Source organism: Gymnodraco acuticeps, unplaced genomic scaffold, assembly GCF_902827175.1.
Source record: "Gymnodraco acuticeps unplaced genomic scaffold, fGymAcu1.1, whole genome shotgun sequence".
Lineage (NCBI taxonomy): Eukaryota > Metazoa > Chordata > Actinopteri > Perciformes > Bathydraconidae > Gymnodraco > Gymnodraco acuticeps.
The window spans coordinates 53870-75000 of NW_022992171.1; the positions used below are offsets into that span (position 1 = coordinate 53870).

Consider the following 21131-nt stretch of genomic DNA (forward strand, 5'->3'; position numbering starts at 1 on the left):
TTATACCTCGGGACTGTGGGAAACAGTATTTCGATTTTTCTGTGTGTACAAGCACATTTTGAGATTGACAATAAAGTTGACTTTGACTTGACTGATGTAATTCCTGCTGTTATCAACAGTTACTGCGTTACAGACGAATGTAATCTGATTACAGTTCAGAGTTACTTTGAGGGGCCGTGACGCTGCTGACAGCCGATCTTCTTAAACTTTTCCAACTCTGAATCTGATCCGCGGGAAACATAAATCCCAACGACCCGCTTTCTGGTCTGAAACCAGAGATTAAGAAACCAGGATTTCCATCTTTCTCTTTCTGGTGCCACGAGATATTAGCGCCTTCTTTTCCCCCTAATTTCAGTCAAACTCTGTCCTGATTCCTTCTCTTTAAGTAAGCCTTAACCCCCTCTCTCATTTATCCAGCGTTCAGTAAGAGCTGTGGTTCGGAGGATCTGAAGCAGCTCTGTTGACTTTGGCCTCAGCCAGACAGAAAGTGGAGCCTTTCATTCGACTGGTTTCAATATCTGACCCTTAATAAAACAAATATCTTTGTTTGGAGAGAAAGAAATCAGCCTCAATTACCATGGAGCGAAAGGAGGAGGGGAGAAACTACCGGTGCGGCTCAGAAAAAGTCTTCAAATCGACTTGGCTTAGATAAATAAAGCGGGAAAATAACGATGAGCGTTCAGACCTTAGATCAGATTTCTGCGGCTGTAAAAAAAAAACCTGGATTTTTCTTCATCTGCGACCGAAATGTAAAACGTTTCTTGTTTCATCTGTAATTTTCTCCGTCTTTATCTGATTCCTTCCACTCTAAACCTCGTCGGAGGCATCCATCAGTGTCTCACTTTGAATAAACGTCATCAATAAAGAGCTTTTCTGCCTTAAAATGTTAAAATCTGATCCGTGCTACTGTCTACTGTGTTACGAGTAAAGCAGACTGTGGGCCCCTGTGAGCATGAGGGATTACTTTAAAGAGTTTAGGGTCATTATGCATTTAATGTTATATATTCTCTGTCAATATGCAGCATTTAAAAGCCCTTAAAGAAAGAACTAGGGTCTTTGCATGGTGTGGTGCATTATACAATCAATGGTTTGTGTTTTCTGAAGAGTTGCATGATAAATACAGACCAGTTAGATATATCTGTATGTATTTTAACCAAAGTTAAGGTCATTTTGTCTTTGCAGGGTTTCTTCAGCCTTAAAACCCCCCAAAGTTAAATGTCCTTAATGAAATATCCTCAAAAGTCTTATTTGATATCATAAAGGTTTATAGTTTTGAGATAACGTATTTTTTCGTATATAAAACCTGCTTTTTTGTTCCTATCTTAAATCCTCCTTTCATTTTGCTTTGTTGACATCAGACGGTCCTTGTTTAAAAGCTGTTTATGACAATTCAAAGATGTTTTATGTACTTTTAAAGCAATAACCAGAATAAAGCAATGCAAAAAAACCCTTAAAGTGTGACATGAATGTATAGAATATAAGGAAAGGGAAGTTAAGACGTTTTCTTGTTGCCAATGTGAACAGATCTGCAGTAAACATTTAATCTCTAACAGACGTTATAAGCATTTGAAAATAATGTAAGGCCTTCAAATTAGGCAGACAAGGAGCAAGAACGTATCTGTAGAGGTGATGGATGTTTGAATGAAACAGACGAATGGAAAATGATGTTAGACATGAACATGGATGAATGAAATGAGTTAAAGATGAGGTTGTTACCTACATGAAGGCTTTCACTAGAGGCAGAAAGGTTAATGATAGCTGAGCCGGATCCATCTGCAAGCTTTAAAACACGTGCACACACACACACACACACACACACACACACACACACACACACACACACACACACACACACACACACACACACACACACACACACACACACACACACACACTCTCAGGTTAGCAACAATATTAGGAACACATGTCAGTTAAATAGACAACATTATGTTAGTAATACACACTGTTTTCTGTGAGACATGACTCACTAACATCAGCAGACATATTAGTGACTCAAATGCAGAAATATCGGCGTCACCACGCTGAGCTTCTCAAACAGCAAGCGATTAATCGTGAGGGAAAACGTGAGCGTTTTAAATCATAAATGTTATTCTCAGGGAGGTCTCGCTCTGAGGTGCAGACAGACGAGTTCTGTTAACGCTGATCAGGGCGAGACCGAGGCGCAGATTAGAGACAGAAAGTGTTTATATGAGGTCACGAGGAGCTGAGGGTATGAGGACACAGGAGAGAAGGAGACAGAGAAGGAGGGGATGAAGACAGGGTGGGTGAGGTTTTAAAAGTGTGCTTTGAAACACCAAAGTGAATTTCGTAAAAATGACTTTTTTACAAGAATTCAGATTTTTTTTTTTTAAATGTTCACCTTTTCTCAAAATAGTATTTTTCTCAGAATTGCCTTTTTTCCCAATTTTTTTACTCTTTCCTCAGAAATTTCTCTCAAATATTTGACTTTGTTCTCTAAATTGACGTTTTTTTCCACAATATTGACTTTTTCTCCAAACTCACTTTTCCCCCAGAAATAACCTTTTCCCCCCGAAATAACTTTTTCCCCCAGAAATAACTTTTTCCCTCCGAAATAACTTTTTCCCCCAGAAATAACTTTTTCCCCCCGAAATAACTTTTTCCCCCAGAAATAACCTTTTCCCCCCGAAATAACTTTTTCCCCCAGAAATAACCTTTTCCCCCAGAAATAACTTTTTCCCCCAGAAATAACCTTTTCCCCCAGAAATAACCTTTTCCCCCAGAAATAACCTTTTCCCCTAGAAATAACTTTTTCCCCCGAAATAACCTTTTCCCCCAGAAATAACTTTTTCCCCCGAAATAACCTTTTCCCTCAGAAATAACTTTTCCCCCCGAAATAACTTTTTCCCCCAGAAATAACTTTTTCCCTCCGAAATAACTTTTTCCCCCAGAAATAACTTTTTCCCCCAGAAATAACTTTTTCCCCCCAGAAATAACCTTTTCCCCCCAGAAATAACTTTTTCCCCCAGAAATAACTTTTCCCCCAGAAATAACCTTTTCCCCCAGAAATAACTTTTCCCCCAGAAATAACCTTTTCCCCAAGAAATAACTTTTCCCCCCAGAAATAACCTTTTCCCCCAGAAATAACTTTCCCCCCAGAAATAACCTTTTCCCCCGAAATAACTTTTTCCCCCAGAAATAACTTTTTCCCCCAGAAATAACTTTTCCCCCCAGAAATAACTTTTTCCCCCAGAAATAACTTTTTCCCCCAGAAATAACTTTTCCCCCCAGAAATAACTTTTCCCCCCGAAATAACTTTTCCCCCCAGAAATAACTTTTTCCCCCAGAAATAACTTTTTCCCCAAGAAATAACTTTTTCCCCCAGAAATAACCTTTTTCCCCCAGAAATAAATTTTCCCCCCAGAAATAACCTTTTTCCCCAAGAAATAACTTTTTCCCCCAGAAATAACCTTTTTCTCCCAGAAATAACTTTTCCCCCAGAAATAACTTTTCTCCCCAGAAATAACTTTTTCCCCCAGAAATAACTTTTTCCCCCAGAAATAACTTTTTCCCCCAGAAATAACCTTTTCCCCCAGAAATAACTTTTTCCCCCAGAAATAACTTTTTCCCCAAGAAATAACTTTTTCCCCCAGAAATAACCTTTTCCCCCCAGAAATAACTTTTCCCCCAGAAATAACCTTTTTCCCCCAGAAATAACTTTTTCCCCAAGAAATAACTTTTTCCCCCAGAAATAACCTTTTCCCCCCAGAAATAACCTTTTCCCCCAGAAATAACCTTTTCCCCCCAGAAATAACCTTTTCCCCCAGAAATAACCTTTTCTCCCAGAAATAACCTTTTTCCCCCAGAAATAACCTTTTTCTCCCAGAAATAACCTTTTCCCCCAGAAATAACTTTTCTCCCCAGAAATAACTTTTTCCCCAGAAATAACTTTTCCCCCAGATATAACCTTTTCCCCCAGAAATAACTTTTCCCCCAGATATAACCTTTTCCCCCAGAAATAACTTTTCCCCCAGATATAACCTATTCCCCAAGAAATAACTTTTTCCCAAAGAAATAACTTTTCCCCCAGAAATAACCTTTTCCCCCAGAAATAACCTTTTCCCCCAGAAATAACCTTTTCCCCCAGAAATAACTTTTTTCTCAGAACATACTGTACTTGATTTCCGGCCGCCGGATAGCTCAGTGTATAGATCTGTCGGCCCATATGCGGTTACCAGAGCCGGCCGAATATGTCAGGCAATCAGTCCTCCCTTCAGTCTCCCCTTTTCAAGTCAAAGATCTCCACTAAAGCCTTCAGGCCCAAAAAATAATACAAAAATAAGAATATACTTTTTTCTCAGAATTGACTTAATTTTCAGAATTCATGAAGGAAGAAGTTGGGTTAGGAGAGGAGACAAACAGATGAGGAGTAAGTGAGGAATAAAGCAATGAAGCAAAGGGGATTGAAGGAGAGAGGAGAAAGAGGGCGAAGGTTTAAAAAGGGCAACGAAAGAGAACAAAGTGAAAGGATAAAGACAACCAATGAGAGGAGAGAGGAAATAGTGAGGAGAAGTTTGAGGAGGAAGAACTGCAGGAATCCAGAACAGAAGTCTTGAACCCGACAGGAACCACGAGCTTCTAATTCTTTCCCGAGAAACTCACGACTTCTCGTCAGATGAACGTTCCTTCAGTTTTCTTTAAAGAGGCCAATCCTGTGGTTTTCCATGTTGTAGCTCATTAGCTTCACATTAAAGAGTACAGCAGGACTTTTTCCAACATCTACCACACTGTCTCTGCTGCTTTATTAAAGGACTGTCGTTAGTTTTCTACACAATGACAGTCCAGTCTTCAACTAGGGAAAGAAACTAAAGGACATCTCACAAATGTACACGTTATGTGCGGGGAGTGAGGCGGTCATCATGGGTAGAAGAACACCCGGCAGGCTGATCCGCTTATCACACGGCCACATTCTCAACAAAGTAACGACATGACTCCCAATATTAATTGAAATGCTTTTTATAGATTTAGAAAATGTTTTTATTGATTTAAAAAATAGTATTATTGATTTAAAGTGACATGCATCCGCTAAGAAAAATAGTCCGTTGTTACCGTTTGAACTACGTAGCAGGAACTGCTTCGAAAGCGTTTTTGAGGAGCTTTTTGATTACAGATTTGAAAACATCGCTGCTTGCTTTAAAAGTAGCACAATTCATTAAGTCAAACCTTGGGAAGTATCTAGATATCCCTGCCCTAAAGCCAAAGGAACTGCACACTGAATATGTCTCGCCGTTTGATGTCTATGTCAAAAGGAGGGTTTCTGCCCCGTTACTTCTCCGCTGTTTTCTTGTCCCTCTTGTCTTTTTCAAGCAAACAGTTCGAAAAGCAAACTGCATACAGTTCAATCGACCGGACTTCTTTCTGCAGATGTGAGCGTCCTTAACAACGCTCAATAAGTCCTTGACAGCGGTCTGCACTACTGGATTAACAACGTGTGCTGAATTGACCAATCAGAATCGAGTATTCAACTAAGCCATGTAATACATCTGGTTAATTAATAATATACACAAACCTAAGTCCAATCCACTCCATGCTACACCTTTCCACTCATTTTGATCAAATTGAGACGGTATTATTTTATATCTACTGTATATTTTCTACTTTTAGATGTTGTTTTAATTCTATTTCGAGAAGTTTAAATTATAGTATTGTTTATTTCAACTCTTTCATTTCTACCATTGTGCAATGTCTTTTTTGTTGTTGTTTTTTATGTTTTCCCAATTTGGGATCAATAAAGTATTTCCTATCTTATTATCTTATCATTTCTACACAAGACCCTGAAAACAGCTTCAAATCTTACACATTCATTATTCATGCTACTCAGCCTCCCCGGGAAAGTTTACTCTAAGGTACTCGAAAGGAGGGTCAGGCCGATTGTCGAACCTCAGATTGAGGAGGAACAATGCGGATTCCGTCCTGGTCGTGGAACGACGGATCAGCTTTTTACTCTCGCAAGGATCCTGGAGGGGGCCTGGGAGTACGCTTATCCGGTCTGCATGTGTTTTGTAGACTTGGAGAAGGCGTATGACCAAGTTCCCAGGGAGTTACTGTGGGAGGTGCTGCGGGAGTATGGGGTGAGGGGGTCTCTACTCAGGGCCATCCAATCTCTTTACTCCCAAAGCGAGAGCTGTGTCCGGGTCCTCGGCAGTAAGTCGGACCCATTTCCGGTGAGGGTTGGCCTCCGCCAGGGCTGCGCTTTGTCACCAATCCTGTTTGTAATATACATGGATCGGATTTCGAGGTGTAGTCATGGGGGAGGGGGTCTGCATTTCGGTGGACTAAGGATTGCACCACTGCTTTTTGCAGTTGATGTGGTTCTTATGGCTTCATCGGTCTGCGACCTTCAGCACTCACTGGATCGGTTCGCAACCGAGTGTGAAGCGGCTGGGATGAGGATCAGCACCTCCAAATCTGAGGCCATGGTTCTCAGCAGGAAACCGATGGACTGTCCACTCCAAGTAGGGAATGAGTCCTTACCCCAAGTGAAGGAGTTCAAGTATCTCGGGGTCTTGTTCTCGAGTGAGGGAACAATGGAGCGTGAGATGGGCCGGAGAATCGGAGCAGCGGGAGCGGTACTGCAGTCGCTTTACCGCACCGTTGTGACGAAAAGGGAGCTGAACCAGAAGGCAAAGCTCTCTGTCTTCCGGGCCATTTTCGTTCCTACCCTCACCTATGGTCATGAAGGATGGGTCATGACCGAAAGAACGAGATCGCGGATACAAGCGGCCGAGATGGGTTTTCTCCGCAGGGTGGCTGGTGTCTCCCTTAGGGATAAGGTGAGAAGTTCAGTCATCAGGGAGGGACTCGGAGTTGAGCCGCTCCTCCTTCGCGTCGAAAGGAGCCAGTTGAGGTGGTTCGGGCACCTAGTTAGGATGCCACCTGGGCGCCTCCCTAGGGAGGTGTTCCAGGCACGTCCAGCTGGGAAGAGACCAAGGGGTAGACCTAGGACCAGGTGGAGGGATTATATCTCTTCGCTGGCCTGGGAGCGCCTTGGGACCCCCCAGTCAGAGCTGGTTGATGTCGCCAGGGAAAAGAAAGTTTGGGGCTCTCTGCTGGAACTGATACCCCCGAGACCCGACCACGGATAAGCGGGAGAAGATGGATGGATGGAATACAATACAAAAGGAATATCGTCTTTGTGTGTGAGTCCTCATCTATGTGGATAATCTGTGTGTTTTAATGTCTGTGTAAGTGTGTGTTCTTGACGTTCTTGTCAGTGATTAGGTCGACTGGGAAATAGTTTCCATGTTCCTGCTTAAAGAATAAAGAAAGGAAGAAGAGGAAACTAAAAGTCTTAAATCTAAGAAAGGAGCGCCAGAGGAAAAAGGCGAGCGAGCGCTAATGATTGGTGACGAGCGCGGGGTCTCGTGGTCGCCATGGTAACCACCGACCACAGAGAGGGTTGCCATGTCATCATGTCAAGACATGTTTATTCATGCTGCACACACACACTCTCACACACACACACACACACTCTCACACACACACAGACACACACACACACACACACACACACACACACACACACACACACACACACACCAAAAGCATGTTTTTTGGGAATCTTATAGTTACATTTTAGGGAGTGTCTATTAGAAAATAGACACACGGCAGCTATTCAGCTTACATACTCAGAACTCTCAGAACTTCTTTCCGACTGTTGTGGCAGATTAATTTACCCACTTTCATTTTCCTTTTTATTTATTGTAAGAATGGATTTTACCTGTTCAGGTACGAGTGGCTCCTGGTCATCGATGTCAATGAAAACATCCCCAGAAAACTGTGGCGTTTGGCCTGAAAACACACAGCAAAAAGACCATTAGACTTTCTTCAGTACATGCTTTACACCTCCATCCCTCCTCTTCCTCCGACGCTCCTTATTCTCAGAATTTGGACTTTTCTCAGATTTCTTACCTTTTTCCTCAGAATTGACTTTTATTTCAGTTTTCTGACCTTTTCTCATAAATTTGACTTTTTTCTCACAAATATGACTTTTTTTCTCTGAATTTTGAATTTCTTCTCAGAGTTTTGACTTTTTTCCCATAATCGACCTTTTTCTCACACATTTTTACTTTTTTCTCAAAATTGACATTTTTCTCATATTTAACTTTTTCCTCTGAATTTTTACTTTTTTCTAAGATTCACTTTCTCTCAGAACTCAGAAGTTTTAACATTGATAATTGTATTTCCTCTTTAGTACATGTGCTTGTATTCATGCATGTCTCACGTCTCCATCCCTCCTCTTCCTCCGACGCTCCTTATTTCTCAGGATTTACTTGTTTCCTATGAAATTACATTACATTTTTTCTTAGAATAGATTTTTTTTTTTACAGAATGGATTTTTTCTCACAAATTTGACTTTTTTCTCAGAACTTTGACTTTTTCTCAAAATTCTTACTCTTTCCTCAGTGTTAACTATTTCCTCAGAATTGACTTTTATTACAGATTTCTGACTTTTTCCTCAGAATTTAGAAATGTTTCTCATGATTGAGAAATTTGGCTATTTCCGCTGAATTTTGACTTTTTTCTAAGATTCACGTTTTCTCTCAGAACTTTGAAATTGACTGTTGTTTTTTTGTCTTTAGTGAATGTGTTTGTCTTACGTCTCCACCCCTCCTCTTCCTCCTCCTCTTCCTCCTCCTCCTCCTCCTCCAGGCTGCAGCGATAGTCCTCCAGAGAGCGGATGGTGCACTGCCCGACCACCGGCTTCCTCCCAAACTGACGGTTATCGATCACTTTGATAACGATGGGCGGCATGTAGAGCTCCTCACAGGGAAGCCTCTGGAGAGAGGGAATATTTAAAGATAGGTTCATTAGCATAGGCTATGACAGAACTGTAGTCCCACTTTGTTATCTATTATACTATATATATATATACTATTTTAATAATTTAACTTTTTTATAATTTGTTTTAATCATTATTAATATTATTTTATATGTGTTTATTTATTTTTATTATAGTTTTTTCGATTTTTTTTAAATGTTTTTTCATTATTTAATTTAATTATTTATTTATTTGTGGTTTAACTTTTACAAAAATGATTATTACTAATACAAATGTTTTTACTAATCTGTGTATTTTTATTAAATCTGTTAAAAATCATGTTGGATATATGAACAAAAAAAGCAAAGCATAAAACATAAAGGAGATGGAAACATAAGACGAGTAAAGAAAACATCCTCTGACCTACGCCTGACTCTAATTGGCTACGCCACCTGCACGCCTGATGCTGATTGGCTATGGCTGCTGAATGTCTGAAGCTGATTGGTCATGGTTTGGTGACAGGCCAATCAGGGAGCAAACTTTAAATCCTGACCCCTCCCACGAAAGGGAAGAGATTAGATCTTTGTGATGGAAATCAGGCACTCATTTTAAATCTCAGTTTATGATTTAAAGTAAATGTTTACGTGTTTAAGTGACACCAGGGGGGTATACTACGAAGCAGGATTTTCGCTTAGCCGGCTAAATTCAGGGAAAACTCCGGCTTTCCGGTCCTACGATGCTGGTTCTCTTTTTAGCGGCTAGATCTCCATGGTAATTTATGCTGAGCGGCTAACCTGGTCGGGACCAGGTTAGGTTGCAGGCTAAGAGCTCAACTCAGTGAAAGCACCGCCTGCTGACCAATCAGAGCTCAGTGTGCAGAGTTTAAAGCGATCAAGTCAGATTACAGGAGAAAGGAAATACAGAAAAACTGCCGTCGCAGGAAAGACGGCCGGCAAAAATCACCGACTGTGTGAACGTGAACATTAATAGAATATCACCTCCATCTTCAGAGCAATCTGACTATTATAACATTAGCGTTAAGAAAGCTTACTTAAATATCTGCCACGACATAACGGATCAGAGTAACATTAAGTATGCCTACAGTCCGCGGCATATCACTTCATAATGTATCATATATCTCCTTATCTGAGTCAGCTGAGCCGTATCTGGCCGTGCAACACTCACAGTGTCACAGACTGTATGCAGAAGAAGTATTATTTTAAGCAACACATTAAGTTGAGGAAACACTCGAGTCAAATGTAATTAAAGTCAGATGGTGTGTTAGACGGGCAGTGATATCATAAACCTGTTAATGTACGCATTCAAACACTTGTTCTTTTGCCAGCTGTATTCACCTTGCAGGTGCAGCTCTGTGGCTTTGATCCTGGATCAAGCGTTTAAGTCATGGATGTTTAAAGTTTAACTTCTTCATTTTTGACTAGTATTAAAGTTCACTTTTCATTCAGGAAGTATGACGCTGCGCTGTCAGTGCGCTTCTCCATGTTTGTGATTGGTCGAATGCTCCAGATACCACCCCTTTCATGTGAACGCGCACCTAACTAGATAGGAAACGGCTGGCTTGAGCGATCCACTTGATAACCAGCGTCGTAGGACAGCTTAGCGAGAGCGCGTATGTTTTGGATTAGGCCAACCGGCTAACTCAAACATATCCAGGTTAGGTTGAACCAGTTTCGTCGTACAGGCCTCTGGACAAATAAATGACAACATGGCTTACATATTTTTGCAAAGACACGCTATACATCCACTGACTGCGCTCAAATGTCACTACGAGAAAAGGAAAGAACAACATAAATAATAATAATGAAAAATATATAAAAAATAATCACAACAATAATAAATTAAATTAATTAATAATACTATAAAATAATAGGGAAAATAATATTGTTATTAATCTCTGTATAGAAATGCCAAATGTCCAGCAGAAACAGGCGAGAGCGACTCTTTTTACCAGGCCGCTTTTCCACGTTGTCTAAAACAGCGGTTCCCAACCTGTGGGCCGCGGCCCACTAGTGGTCCGCGAAGGCATTGCAAGTGGGCCGCCAAATAATTTGCAAAACATTATGATTTGTGTGGATTTCATTATTAAGATTTTTTTTTATTTAACCTCTTTTCCTTTCTCTTTCTTGATCGTCCTTAGCAACGGTCATTACAGTCCTTGACAGCGGTCTGTTCTACTGGATTAACAATGTGTCACATGTTCTGAATTGACCAATCAGAATCGAGTATTCAACTAAACCGTGTAATACGCATGTCTGCTTGTTACTGATGGCCAGCTCCTTTTCTAATTAAAATAAAAAGTACTCAGAGAACTTTATTAACCTCCGTATTGTTTATGGTTGAATGTGGGCCGCGAAGATTTTTTAGATTCTTAAGTGGGGGCTGAACGATTAATCGATTTTAAATCGAAATTGCGATTTTAAATGATTTTTTGTTGTTGTATATTTTGTTCTTCTTGTGTGTCGGTCATCCACACCAATCAGAAGTGCTGTGCTCCACATGTACCAGCCATTGTTAACCAATCAGAAGTGGCCCATGATAGAAGGTGATAGACAGATTGATCCAATCACCTGCCAAGTATTCTTGAAATACTTTTCCAAATGGCTTCCAATGGAGCTTTAGATGGTTTCTGAGTCAGGTTAGTAATGCTCCATCACATGTTTCTATCACAGGGTGAATCTTAAACTGAAGCTTGACTTTAAAGCAACGGAAGTTTCATGTAAGTTTAGTTCTGTCACTCGTAGCTCGGGCTGCGGGGTGCTAGAGACGGGAGCACGTTGATGCGACCTTCCTAGCCGGAGATATGGCCGCATTTTACAATAAACTTCCGTTGAGTCGCTTAAAAACAAATATCGCAAATCGAATCGCAATATCTGTCAGAAAAATCGCAATTAGATTATTTCCCCAAATCGTGCAGCCCTAACCCTGAGTTGAAAAAGGTTGGGAACCGCTGGTCCAAAATATATAAAGACACACTGTGAAACCACTGGCTGTCATCGAATGTCACCACTACTTGACAATTTAAATTGTTATTATTATTCAGCGTGCAGAAAGGCCACATGTCAACCAGAAAAAGGCCAGTTTTACTTAGCTTATGGAAATGTGTGCACATCAATGGTGAGCTATTTTGCCAGACCGGCTCAAGGGGAAAAATAAAGTTTGTTACTGAAATCCATTTGATCCCTGTGGCTTTCAAAAGGCTTAATTTGGGGCTAACGATGTTAAACTCACAATAAACTAAGCGACTATTAGTGTCTTCAAAGAGGAAAGTATGCACATGGCATTTTCTTTAACCCCCTGACATACGAAAACACTCACGCACTCAACTTTAGACCTTAATAATGTTAACAGTAAATGCTTGGAGCTGAGTTTAAGGGAAAATATGTGCATATTTCCACCGTTCTGTGGGGGCCGTCAACACAGGACCTTAATCTTGTTAACATTAAAGTGCCGGAGCCAGAGCAGGGATATGTATCTGAGGGGAACATATGTGAATATTTCCGTACTGCAATTAAAGCTGTCATAATAAAACACAGAGGTGATCAACTTCATATTGTTAACAGTAAACTCTGTGAGGGAAAGCATGAGTAATATTTTAGGTTTAACAGGAAAACACCTTAAATGTAATGGCACTAATATAAACTCAGAGGATTTACAATCACAAAGGACATTTCTACATTTGAAGAACATAAAACATGTTTTTTTATATAATATCCACTCGGAGTTTAACAAAAAGTCAAATTAGACATACAAGTATTTTAGCCTATGATCATTCCCAACATCAAATCAAATCATAGTACATAAGTTATTTGATCAATATTGTAGTCTTAAAATCAATGGATGTCGTCTGGATTAATGTCCATTTGATTGATTGTAACTTAATGTATGACTTCGCCCTGCAGTGACATCCATTTTAAAAGCATCCAGTGTAGTTGTAGCGCTCGATCCTGCAGAAATGTCCCTTTTCGATGGAAGAAAACATGAAGGAAGCGTCTAAAATAAGTGATTTCTATAACTCAGAATGACTGCTTTGATGCCTGTGGAGGAGGTTACTACTTTTCCAGAAGCAGAGAAGGACCAGAAGAGTTCATTATTGCTGCTTCACTGATGAAGAATGATGACCGACGCTAACCACATCACAGCAGAACTCTCATTAGCTCTGAGGCTACGCTCTGATTGCATCTGTTTCACGAGTACAGTGTGTACAGCAGTGTGTACTCAGTGTGTACTCAGTATGTACAGCAGTGTGTACTCAGTGTGTACAGCAGTGTGTATTACAGTGTGTATTGCAGTGTGTACTCAGTGTGTACTCAGTGTGTACAGTACAGTGTGTGTTCAGTGTGTAAAGTAAGTATTCAGTGTGTACGTGTGTATACAGTGTGTACAGTACAGTGTGTATACAGTGTGTACAGTGTGTATACAGTGTGTACAGTACAGTGTGTATTCAGTGTGTACTCAGTGTGTACAGTACAGTGTGTGTTCAGTTTGTAAAGTAAGTATTCAGTGTGTACAGTGTGTACAGTGTGTATTACGTGTGTACTGCAGTGTGTACTCATGGTGGTACACAGTGGTGTATTACTTCAGTGTGTACTCAGTGTGTACAGCAGTGTGTATTGCAGTATGTACTCAGTGTGTACAGCAGTGTGTATTACAGTGTGTACTCAGTGTGTACAGTACAGTGTATGTTCAGTGTGTAAAGTAAGTATTCAGTGTGTACAGTGTGTATAGATTGTGTACAGTACCATTTGTATTCAGTACAGTGTGTATACAGTGTGTACAGTACAGTGTGTTCAGTACCGTTTGTATTCTGTACAGTGTGTATACAGTACAGTACAGTAGTGTGTATACACTGTGTACAGTACAGTGTATACACTGTGTACAGTACAGTGTACATACAGTACAGTGTGTATACAGTGTGTACAGTACAGTGTGTATACAGTACAGTGTGTATACAGTGTGTACAGTACAGTGTGTACAGTACAGTGTGTATACAGTACAGTGTGTACACAGTATAGTGTGTATACAGTATAGTGTGTATACAGTACAGTGTGTATACAGTATAGTGTGTATACAGTACAGTGTGTATACAGTGTGTACAGTACAGTGTGTATACAGTATAGTGTGTATACAGTGTGTATACAGTGTGTATACAGTGTGTATACAGTGTGTATACAGTATAGTGTGTATATAGTGTGTATAGTGTGTATACAGTGTGTATTCAGTGTGTTCAGTACAGTGTGTATACAGTATAGTGTGTATACAGTATAGTGTGTATACAGTACAGTGTGTATACAGTATAGTGTGTATACAGTACAGTGTGTATACAGTATAGTGTGTATACAGTGTGTATTCAGTGTGTACAGTACAGTGTGTATACAGTATAGTGTGTATACAGTATAGTGTGTATACAGTACAGTGTGTATACAGTACAGTGTGTATACAGTATAGTGTGTATACAGTACAGTGTGTATACAGTATAGTGTGTATACAGTACAGTGTGTATACAGTGTGTATACAGTGTGTATTCAGTGTGTACAGTACAGTGTGTATACAGTATAGTGTGTATACAGTACAGTGTGTATACAGTATAGTGTGTATTCAGTGTGTATTCAGTGTGTACAGTACAGTGTGTACAGTACAGTGTGTATACAGTACAGTGTGTATACAGTGTGTACAGTACAGTGTGTATACAGTACAGTGTGTATTCAGTGTGTATTCAGTGTGTACAGTACAGTGTGTACAGTACAGTGTGTATACAGTATAGTGTGTATACAGTACAGTGTGTATACAGTATAGTGTGTATACAGTACAGTGTGTATACAGTGTATACAGTATAGTGTGTATACAGTACAGTGTGTGTACAGTACAGTGTGTATACAGTACAGTGTGTATACAGTACAGTGTGTGTACAGTACAGTGTGTGTACAGTACAGTGTGTACAGTACAGTGTGTATACAGTACAGTGTGTATACAGTACAGTGTGTATTCAGTGTGTATTCAGTGTGTACAGTACAGTGTGTACAGTACAGTGTGTATACAGTACAGTGTGTGTACAGTACAGTGTGTGTACAGTACAGTGTGTATACAGTACAGTGTGTACAGTACAGTGTGTATACAGTACAGTGTGTATTCAGTGTGTATTCAGTGTGTACAGTACAGTGTGTACAGTACAGTGTGTATACAGTACAGTGTGTATACAGTACAGTGTGTATACAGTGTGTACAGTACAGTGTGTATACAGTACAGTGTGTATACAGTACAGTGTGTGTACAGTACAGTGTGTGTACAGTACAGTGTGTATACAGTACAGTGTGTGTACAGTACAGTGTGTACAGTACAGTGTGTACAGTACAGTGTATACAGTACAGTGTACATACAGTACAGTGTGTATACAGTGTGTACAGTACAGTGTGTACAGTACAGTGTGTACACAGTATAGTGTGTATACAGTATAGTGTGTATACAGTACAGTGTGTATACAGTATAGTGTGTATACAGTGTGTATTCAGTGTGTACAGTACGTGTGTGTACAGTACAGTGTGTATACAGTATAGTGTGTATACAGTGTGTATTCAGTGTGTACAGTACAGTGTGTATACAGTACAGTGTGTATACAGTATAGTGTGTATACAGTACAGTGTGTATACAGTGTGTACAGTACAGTGTGTATTCAGTGTGTATTCAGTGTGTACAGTACAGTGTGTACAGTACAGTGTGTACAGTACAGTGTGTATACAGTACAGTGTGTACAGTACAGTGTGTGTACAGTACAGTGTGTATACAGTACAGTGTGTGTACAGTACAGTGTGTGTACAGTACAGTGTGTATACAGTACAGTGTGTATACAGTACAGTACAGTGTGTATACAGTACAGTGTGTATACAGTACAGTACAGTGTGTATACAGTACAGTACAGTGTGTATACAGTACAGTGTGTATACAGTGTGTACAGTACAGTGTGTATACAGTACAGTGTGTATACAGTACAGTGTGTATACAGTGTGTATTCAGTGTGTATTCAGTGTGTATTCAGTGTGTATTCAGTGTGTACAATAGTGTGTACAGTGTGTTCTCACCACGTCCAGGATGAGTGTGTTCAGGTCGAAGTTGGGTTTCTTCTTCATGCTCCGGATGACGCAGCTCTGCACGGAGACGCCTCCGCACTCCACCTGCAGGCTGGGAGAGGAGATGCTGGCCAGCTGGAAGCTCTTCAGGTTACGCACCCCCCACGCTAAGATCTGAGGGGGGGGGGGGGGGGGGGGGGCAGGGAGAGGGTTATTGATCCTAAGCCATTATTTAATCTAAAAGAATGCAGAACAACTCATGAAATATGCTCCAAACTAACAAGGTGTCTCATCTGTTATTTAATTTGACCAAGAATCCAAACCCAAAGATAATAACCAAATATTTGAATCAGAAAATGTTTCCGATGATTAATGATCTTAATAATAATTATAGATAGAATTTGTAAAGCGCCTTTCAAGGGATCCAAGGCGCTACGTGGTGAACAAACAAGATCTTGTTGATTAACTGTCAAAACATAACAGGTCCCTTTCAGAGCTAAACAATTAGCTAATTATTATTATTAACTTTGTGTAAGAAAGAATAGAGGCGAGTTTCCCAAGGTGTGGTACTATGCCTTTACTAGTTTGTGGAGTAAAACACGTAGCAGTAGCTGCTGTAAATGTTTGCTGGTACCTCGATGGCGGTTCTCTGCAGAACCGGTTTGATTCCCTGAGGAACCACGAAGACGTTGGGCTCTCTTTGATGAGGAGGGTGAGGAAGGTCCGACTCGTCCTCCTGCCAAGAGGAACGCAGGACAGGAGTCAGGAAACAAATGGAAACATGCAATGATGTTTACTGCCGGGTATATTAGAAAATGTTTATGAATAACATGTCGAATGAAGTTTTAGAAAGTTACAACCAGTGGTGTAGCTCGTGAACTGTCAACGGGGGGGGTTCACTGTGTGTGGACCTCCGTGTCGCCTGTTAGCGCAACTTACATGATGCCGTTTAGACAATATAATAATAAAGGGCGGTGCCGGCTGCCAGCGAACCGATCCGGCCTTTCTGCGCGACTGTCACTCAAATGCGGGACATAGTCTCAATTTGTGGGACACCTGGTCACCCTACACACACATGGTGCTGGCCCTCACACACACGCTTCAAATCAAGTTGCGTAAATGCTTGAGCTACGTTTTTATTAGAATTACTGTGAAATCTGCCTTTTATGTTTTCGTCATTATTACAACAAATACACGCAACTGATAACGCTGGCAATGATTTCATATTTATTAGACTGTTACAATCCCCCGCGTCCAACGCCCACTACACCACTGGTTAAAACCTATGGAACAAAGGGTTGGAGAGGACATGTTTTATTTGTGTTGTTGGAAAATGAAATGTTGTTGGAGGGTGACTGTATATGATGGATGGTGGTGTGTGTGTGTGTGTGTGTGTGTGTGTGTGTGTGTGTGTGTGTGTGTGTGTGTGTGTGTGTGTGTGTGTGTGTGTGTGTGTGTGTGTGTGTGTGTGCTGCAAGGTGAACATGCAGACATGACACATGGTTTATATATTGATATATCCTTCTGTGTCCTTATTGTACCGCTTGCTGCAGGTGCTCAGAGAGGAATCCTGGAAACATCAACTGAGAAGAAGAGACGAAATAAAGGAAGAGAGAAAAGAAAAGAGAAATCATCACAAAAATATATCTGAAGGACTTTAAGGAAGTTTACTGTTCATACGTGTCATTTTTTTAAGAAGTAAAGTGTTACGATTATTGTGTTATGTCACGTTTTCTATGTCGTGTTTTCCTCTGGGTTTATTGTCTGGTCCTTCTCCCTGTGTCTTCCTCCCGTCGTTAGTTTCCCTGGTGTGTCTAGTTGTCTGATTGTGTTCACCTGTGGCCCTTGTGTTTCTCCTCCCCTGCCCGGCTGTTTCTCGTCTTGTGATTACCCCTCCCTGTATTTAGTCTTGTCTCTTCCTGTGTTCAGTGTCGGTTCGTCTTGTGTCATGACTAGTTCGTCGGTGAGTGTTCTGTTTTGTCTTCGTTTATCACCTAACCTTGAAATAAAGGAACTTTCACTTTGATCTGCATTTGGGTCCTTCCTGCTTCACACACCGTAACATAAAGTCCCATTTTACCAGAGGCCTGTACTACGAAGCTGGTTCAACCTAACCTGGATATGTTTGAGTTACCCGGTTTACCTAATCCAAAACATACGCGCTCTCGCTAAGCGGTCCTACGACGCTGTTATCAACTCGGTAACTCAAGCCAGCCGTGTCCTTTCTAGTTAGGTGCGCGTTCACATGAAAGGGGCGGGGTTAGCAACATTTGACCAATCACAAACATGGAGAAGCGTACTGACAGCGCAGCGTCATACTTCCTGAATGAAAAGTCAACTTTAATATTAGACATATGAAGAAGTTAAACTTTAAACATCCATGACTTAAACACTTGATCCAGGATCAAAGCCACAGAGCTGCACCTGCAAGGTGAATACAGCTGGTAACAGAACAAGTGTTTGAATGCGTACATTAACAGGTTTATGATATCACTGCCCCGTCTAAAACACGATCTGACTTTAATTACATTTGACTCCAGTGTTTCGTCAACTTAATGTGTTGCTTAAAATAATACTTCTGCATCCAGTCTGTGACACTGTGAGTGTTGCACGGCCAGATACGGCTCAGCTGACTCAGATAAGGAGATATATGATACATTATGAAGTGATATGCCGCGGACTGTACTTAATGTTACTCTGATCCGGTTACTTATGTTGTGGCAGATATTTAAGTAAGCTTTCTTAACGCTAATGTTATAATAGTCAGATTGCTCTGAAGACGGAGGTGATATTCTATTAATGTTCACGTTCACACAGTCGGTGATTTTTGCCGGCCGTCTTTCCTGCGACGGCAGCTTTTCTGTATTTCCTTTATCCTGTAATATGACTTGATCGTAGGGCTGTGCAATTAATCGTATTTTAATCGCGATTACGATTATGGCTTGCGACGATTATGAAAACAGCATAATTGACTAAATACGATTATTTAGCTGGGTGCGCTTTCGCTCCTCCCTAAAAGCCCACTCGGCCACGTGGGAGTGACAGGTGTTGTGAGTGTTCAGCGCGAGCGAAGATGTCAGAACAAGAGCAGCAACTCGTTAAAAAGAAGGGTCAAACTATTTCCACTATTTGGAAGTACTTTGGCTTTCAGGAGTCCGACGTGGAGCAAAAGAAAGTAGGCCTACACTGCAGGATTTACCAGGTTGTGTTGGCACCACACGCTAACACAACCAATCTCTTTAATCATCTGAAATACAACCACAAAGTGCAATACGACCGGGCAGTAATACAACAAAAAGCAGATGCCGCTCGACTTCATCCACCACATCATCACAGTCATCGATTCAGGACGCATTGTACAGAGCAACGGCCTACGCGACGAGCTCGCAGAGACACAGAGATATTACAGGTGCCATTACATTTCACATCGCTAAAGATATGTGCCCAGTTAGCACTGTTAGCAACCAGGGCTTTAAGCAACTTGTCAACACGTTGGACAAGCGTTACGCGATGCCGTCTCGGTATTATTTCAGCAGGTCTGCGCTGCCTGCACTATATGACAAATGCCGTGGGGAAGTTGAGAGAGATGTGGCTTCAGCTGACTACTTTGCGACCACAACAGACCTATGGTCTAGCCCAGGGGTGCCCAACCAGTCGATCGCGAGATGTGTCTAAAAATAGAACAACAATATTCTGTTTTATCGTTAATGTCCTGTAACATAATCTTACGTAAAAATCTTTAAGAGATGACATGAGCAGTCCTACCAGCATTTGCCATGGTGGCCTAAACATTTTTATTTAGTCTTAAATTGTAGTTCAACATTTATTTACTTCTGGACCATGACGGTGGGCCAGCCTTCAACGTTTAACTGAGTGGAATATGTTGAATATGTTTTACCAACATGTTGGCTATATGTTAAGGAGTGTTCAGTAGGTTGTGACAGTGCACTGCATCACATTTGATTTCATTTATTTTGGTCTAATTTATTTTTATTTATCATATTAATATATGTTTAGTATGGTTTTGGAAGTGCGCTCCAACATATTTCTTGATCTTGTTTATTGGTAAAATATTATTTGTTTTAAAGTTCAATAAATGGTCAATGAATAATCGTCAAAATAATCGTGATTATGATTTTTGCCATAATCGCACAGCCCTACTTGATCGCTTTAAACTCCGCACACTGAGCTCTGATTGGTCAGCAGGCGGTGCTTTCACTGAGTTGATCTCTTAGCTTGCAACCTAACCTGGTCCCGACCAGGTTAGCCGCTTAGCATAAGTTACCATGGAGATCTAGCCTGCTAAAAAGAGAACCAGCTTCGTAGGACCGGAAACCAGAGTTTTCCCTGAAGTTAGCCGCTAAGAGAAAATCCGGCTTCGTCGTACAGGCCTCTGGTGTTTTTGCTTATAAAGAGCAGACAGTAAAGAGAGTCATTTGTAAGCATCACATACAGTAAGAAGAAAATCATAATTTACGAACAGAAAAATGGGTAAAATAGCATCAATGAGATCAAGTTGCAGCATGTTTTTAATCACAAAATGACACTCATCAGACTAATATCTCTTCACTCCCAAATCTCTTGTTATATTTAAATGTAATGATCGGATTAATAGCTAAATCTCTGTGGTGTGACTTTGTGTTTTTACCTCGTCTAGAATGTGGTTGGACGTCATGAAGTCTCCCTGTAGGTGAGACAGGAAGAAGTTATTTTAAAGGTTGAACATGTACGAAGAAGGGAAGAGATCCAAAAAGAAGTACAGAGTAACAGTGGGGAAGGTAAGAACGGAAATACACTGACCTCTACACCGGGGATATGATGAACTGCTGGCTGGAGACACAACATGTGAACATAAGATAAACAAAGCAAAACATAAGCGTCTTTGAGTTTCATGAAAAGCGCTATAAAAGTCCCATGTATTATTATTATTACTATCATAAGTAGAAATAAACAATACTAGAATGTAAAGATCTCAAATGTCAAATAAAGGGTTAAGCTAAATATTATAAGCTCATACTGTACCACACGTTGATATCCCAATAACCCTTAAACACAACAAGCATTTTTCAATATTTGAATGTGGAGAGGAGGGAAAGGGCGATGAAGACGTGAGAGGAAAACTAAGTAGTTCATTATTGATGTGATCGTAGATTGAGACCTTTTCTCTGCGTATGAGCTGGAAGGCGGCCAGCAGCTCTCCGGCACTCTTTGCTCCTCGAGTGATCGGAAACCAGGTGAGACGAGGAGAG

At 40.7% G+C, this 21131-nt stretch overlaps 1 protein-coding gene across 1 annotated transcript in view; it reads right to left on the reverse strand.

The window, feature by feature from the left end:
- Window positions 1-21131, reverse strand: part of dysf (dysferlin, limb girdle muscular dystrophy 2B (autosomal recessive)) — a gene marked incomplete at its 3' end in the record, with an annotated part of 99793 nt that overhangs the window by 47542 nt on the left and 31120 nt on the right. Inside the window, 8 exon segments of the mRNA XM_034204642.1 lie at window positions 7760-7830; window positions 8640-8817; window positions 15895-16056; window positions 16517-16618; window positions 17424-17465; window positions 20531-20566; window positions 20683-20712; window positions 21041-21131. The exon segment at window positions 21041-21131 is cut by the window's right edge and continues 50 nt beyond it. Coding sequence (XP_034060533.1) covers window positions 7760-7830; window positions 8640-8817; window positions 15895-16056; window positions 16517-16618; window positions 17424-17465; window positions 20531-20566; window positions 20683-20712; window positions 21041-21131 — 712 coding nt within the window.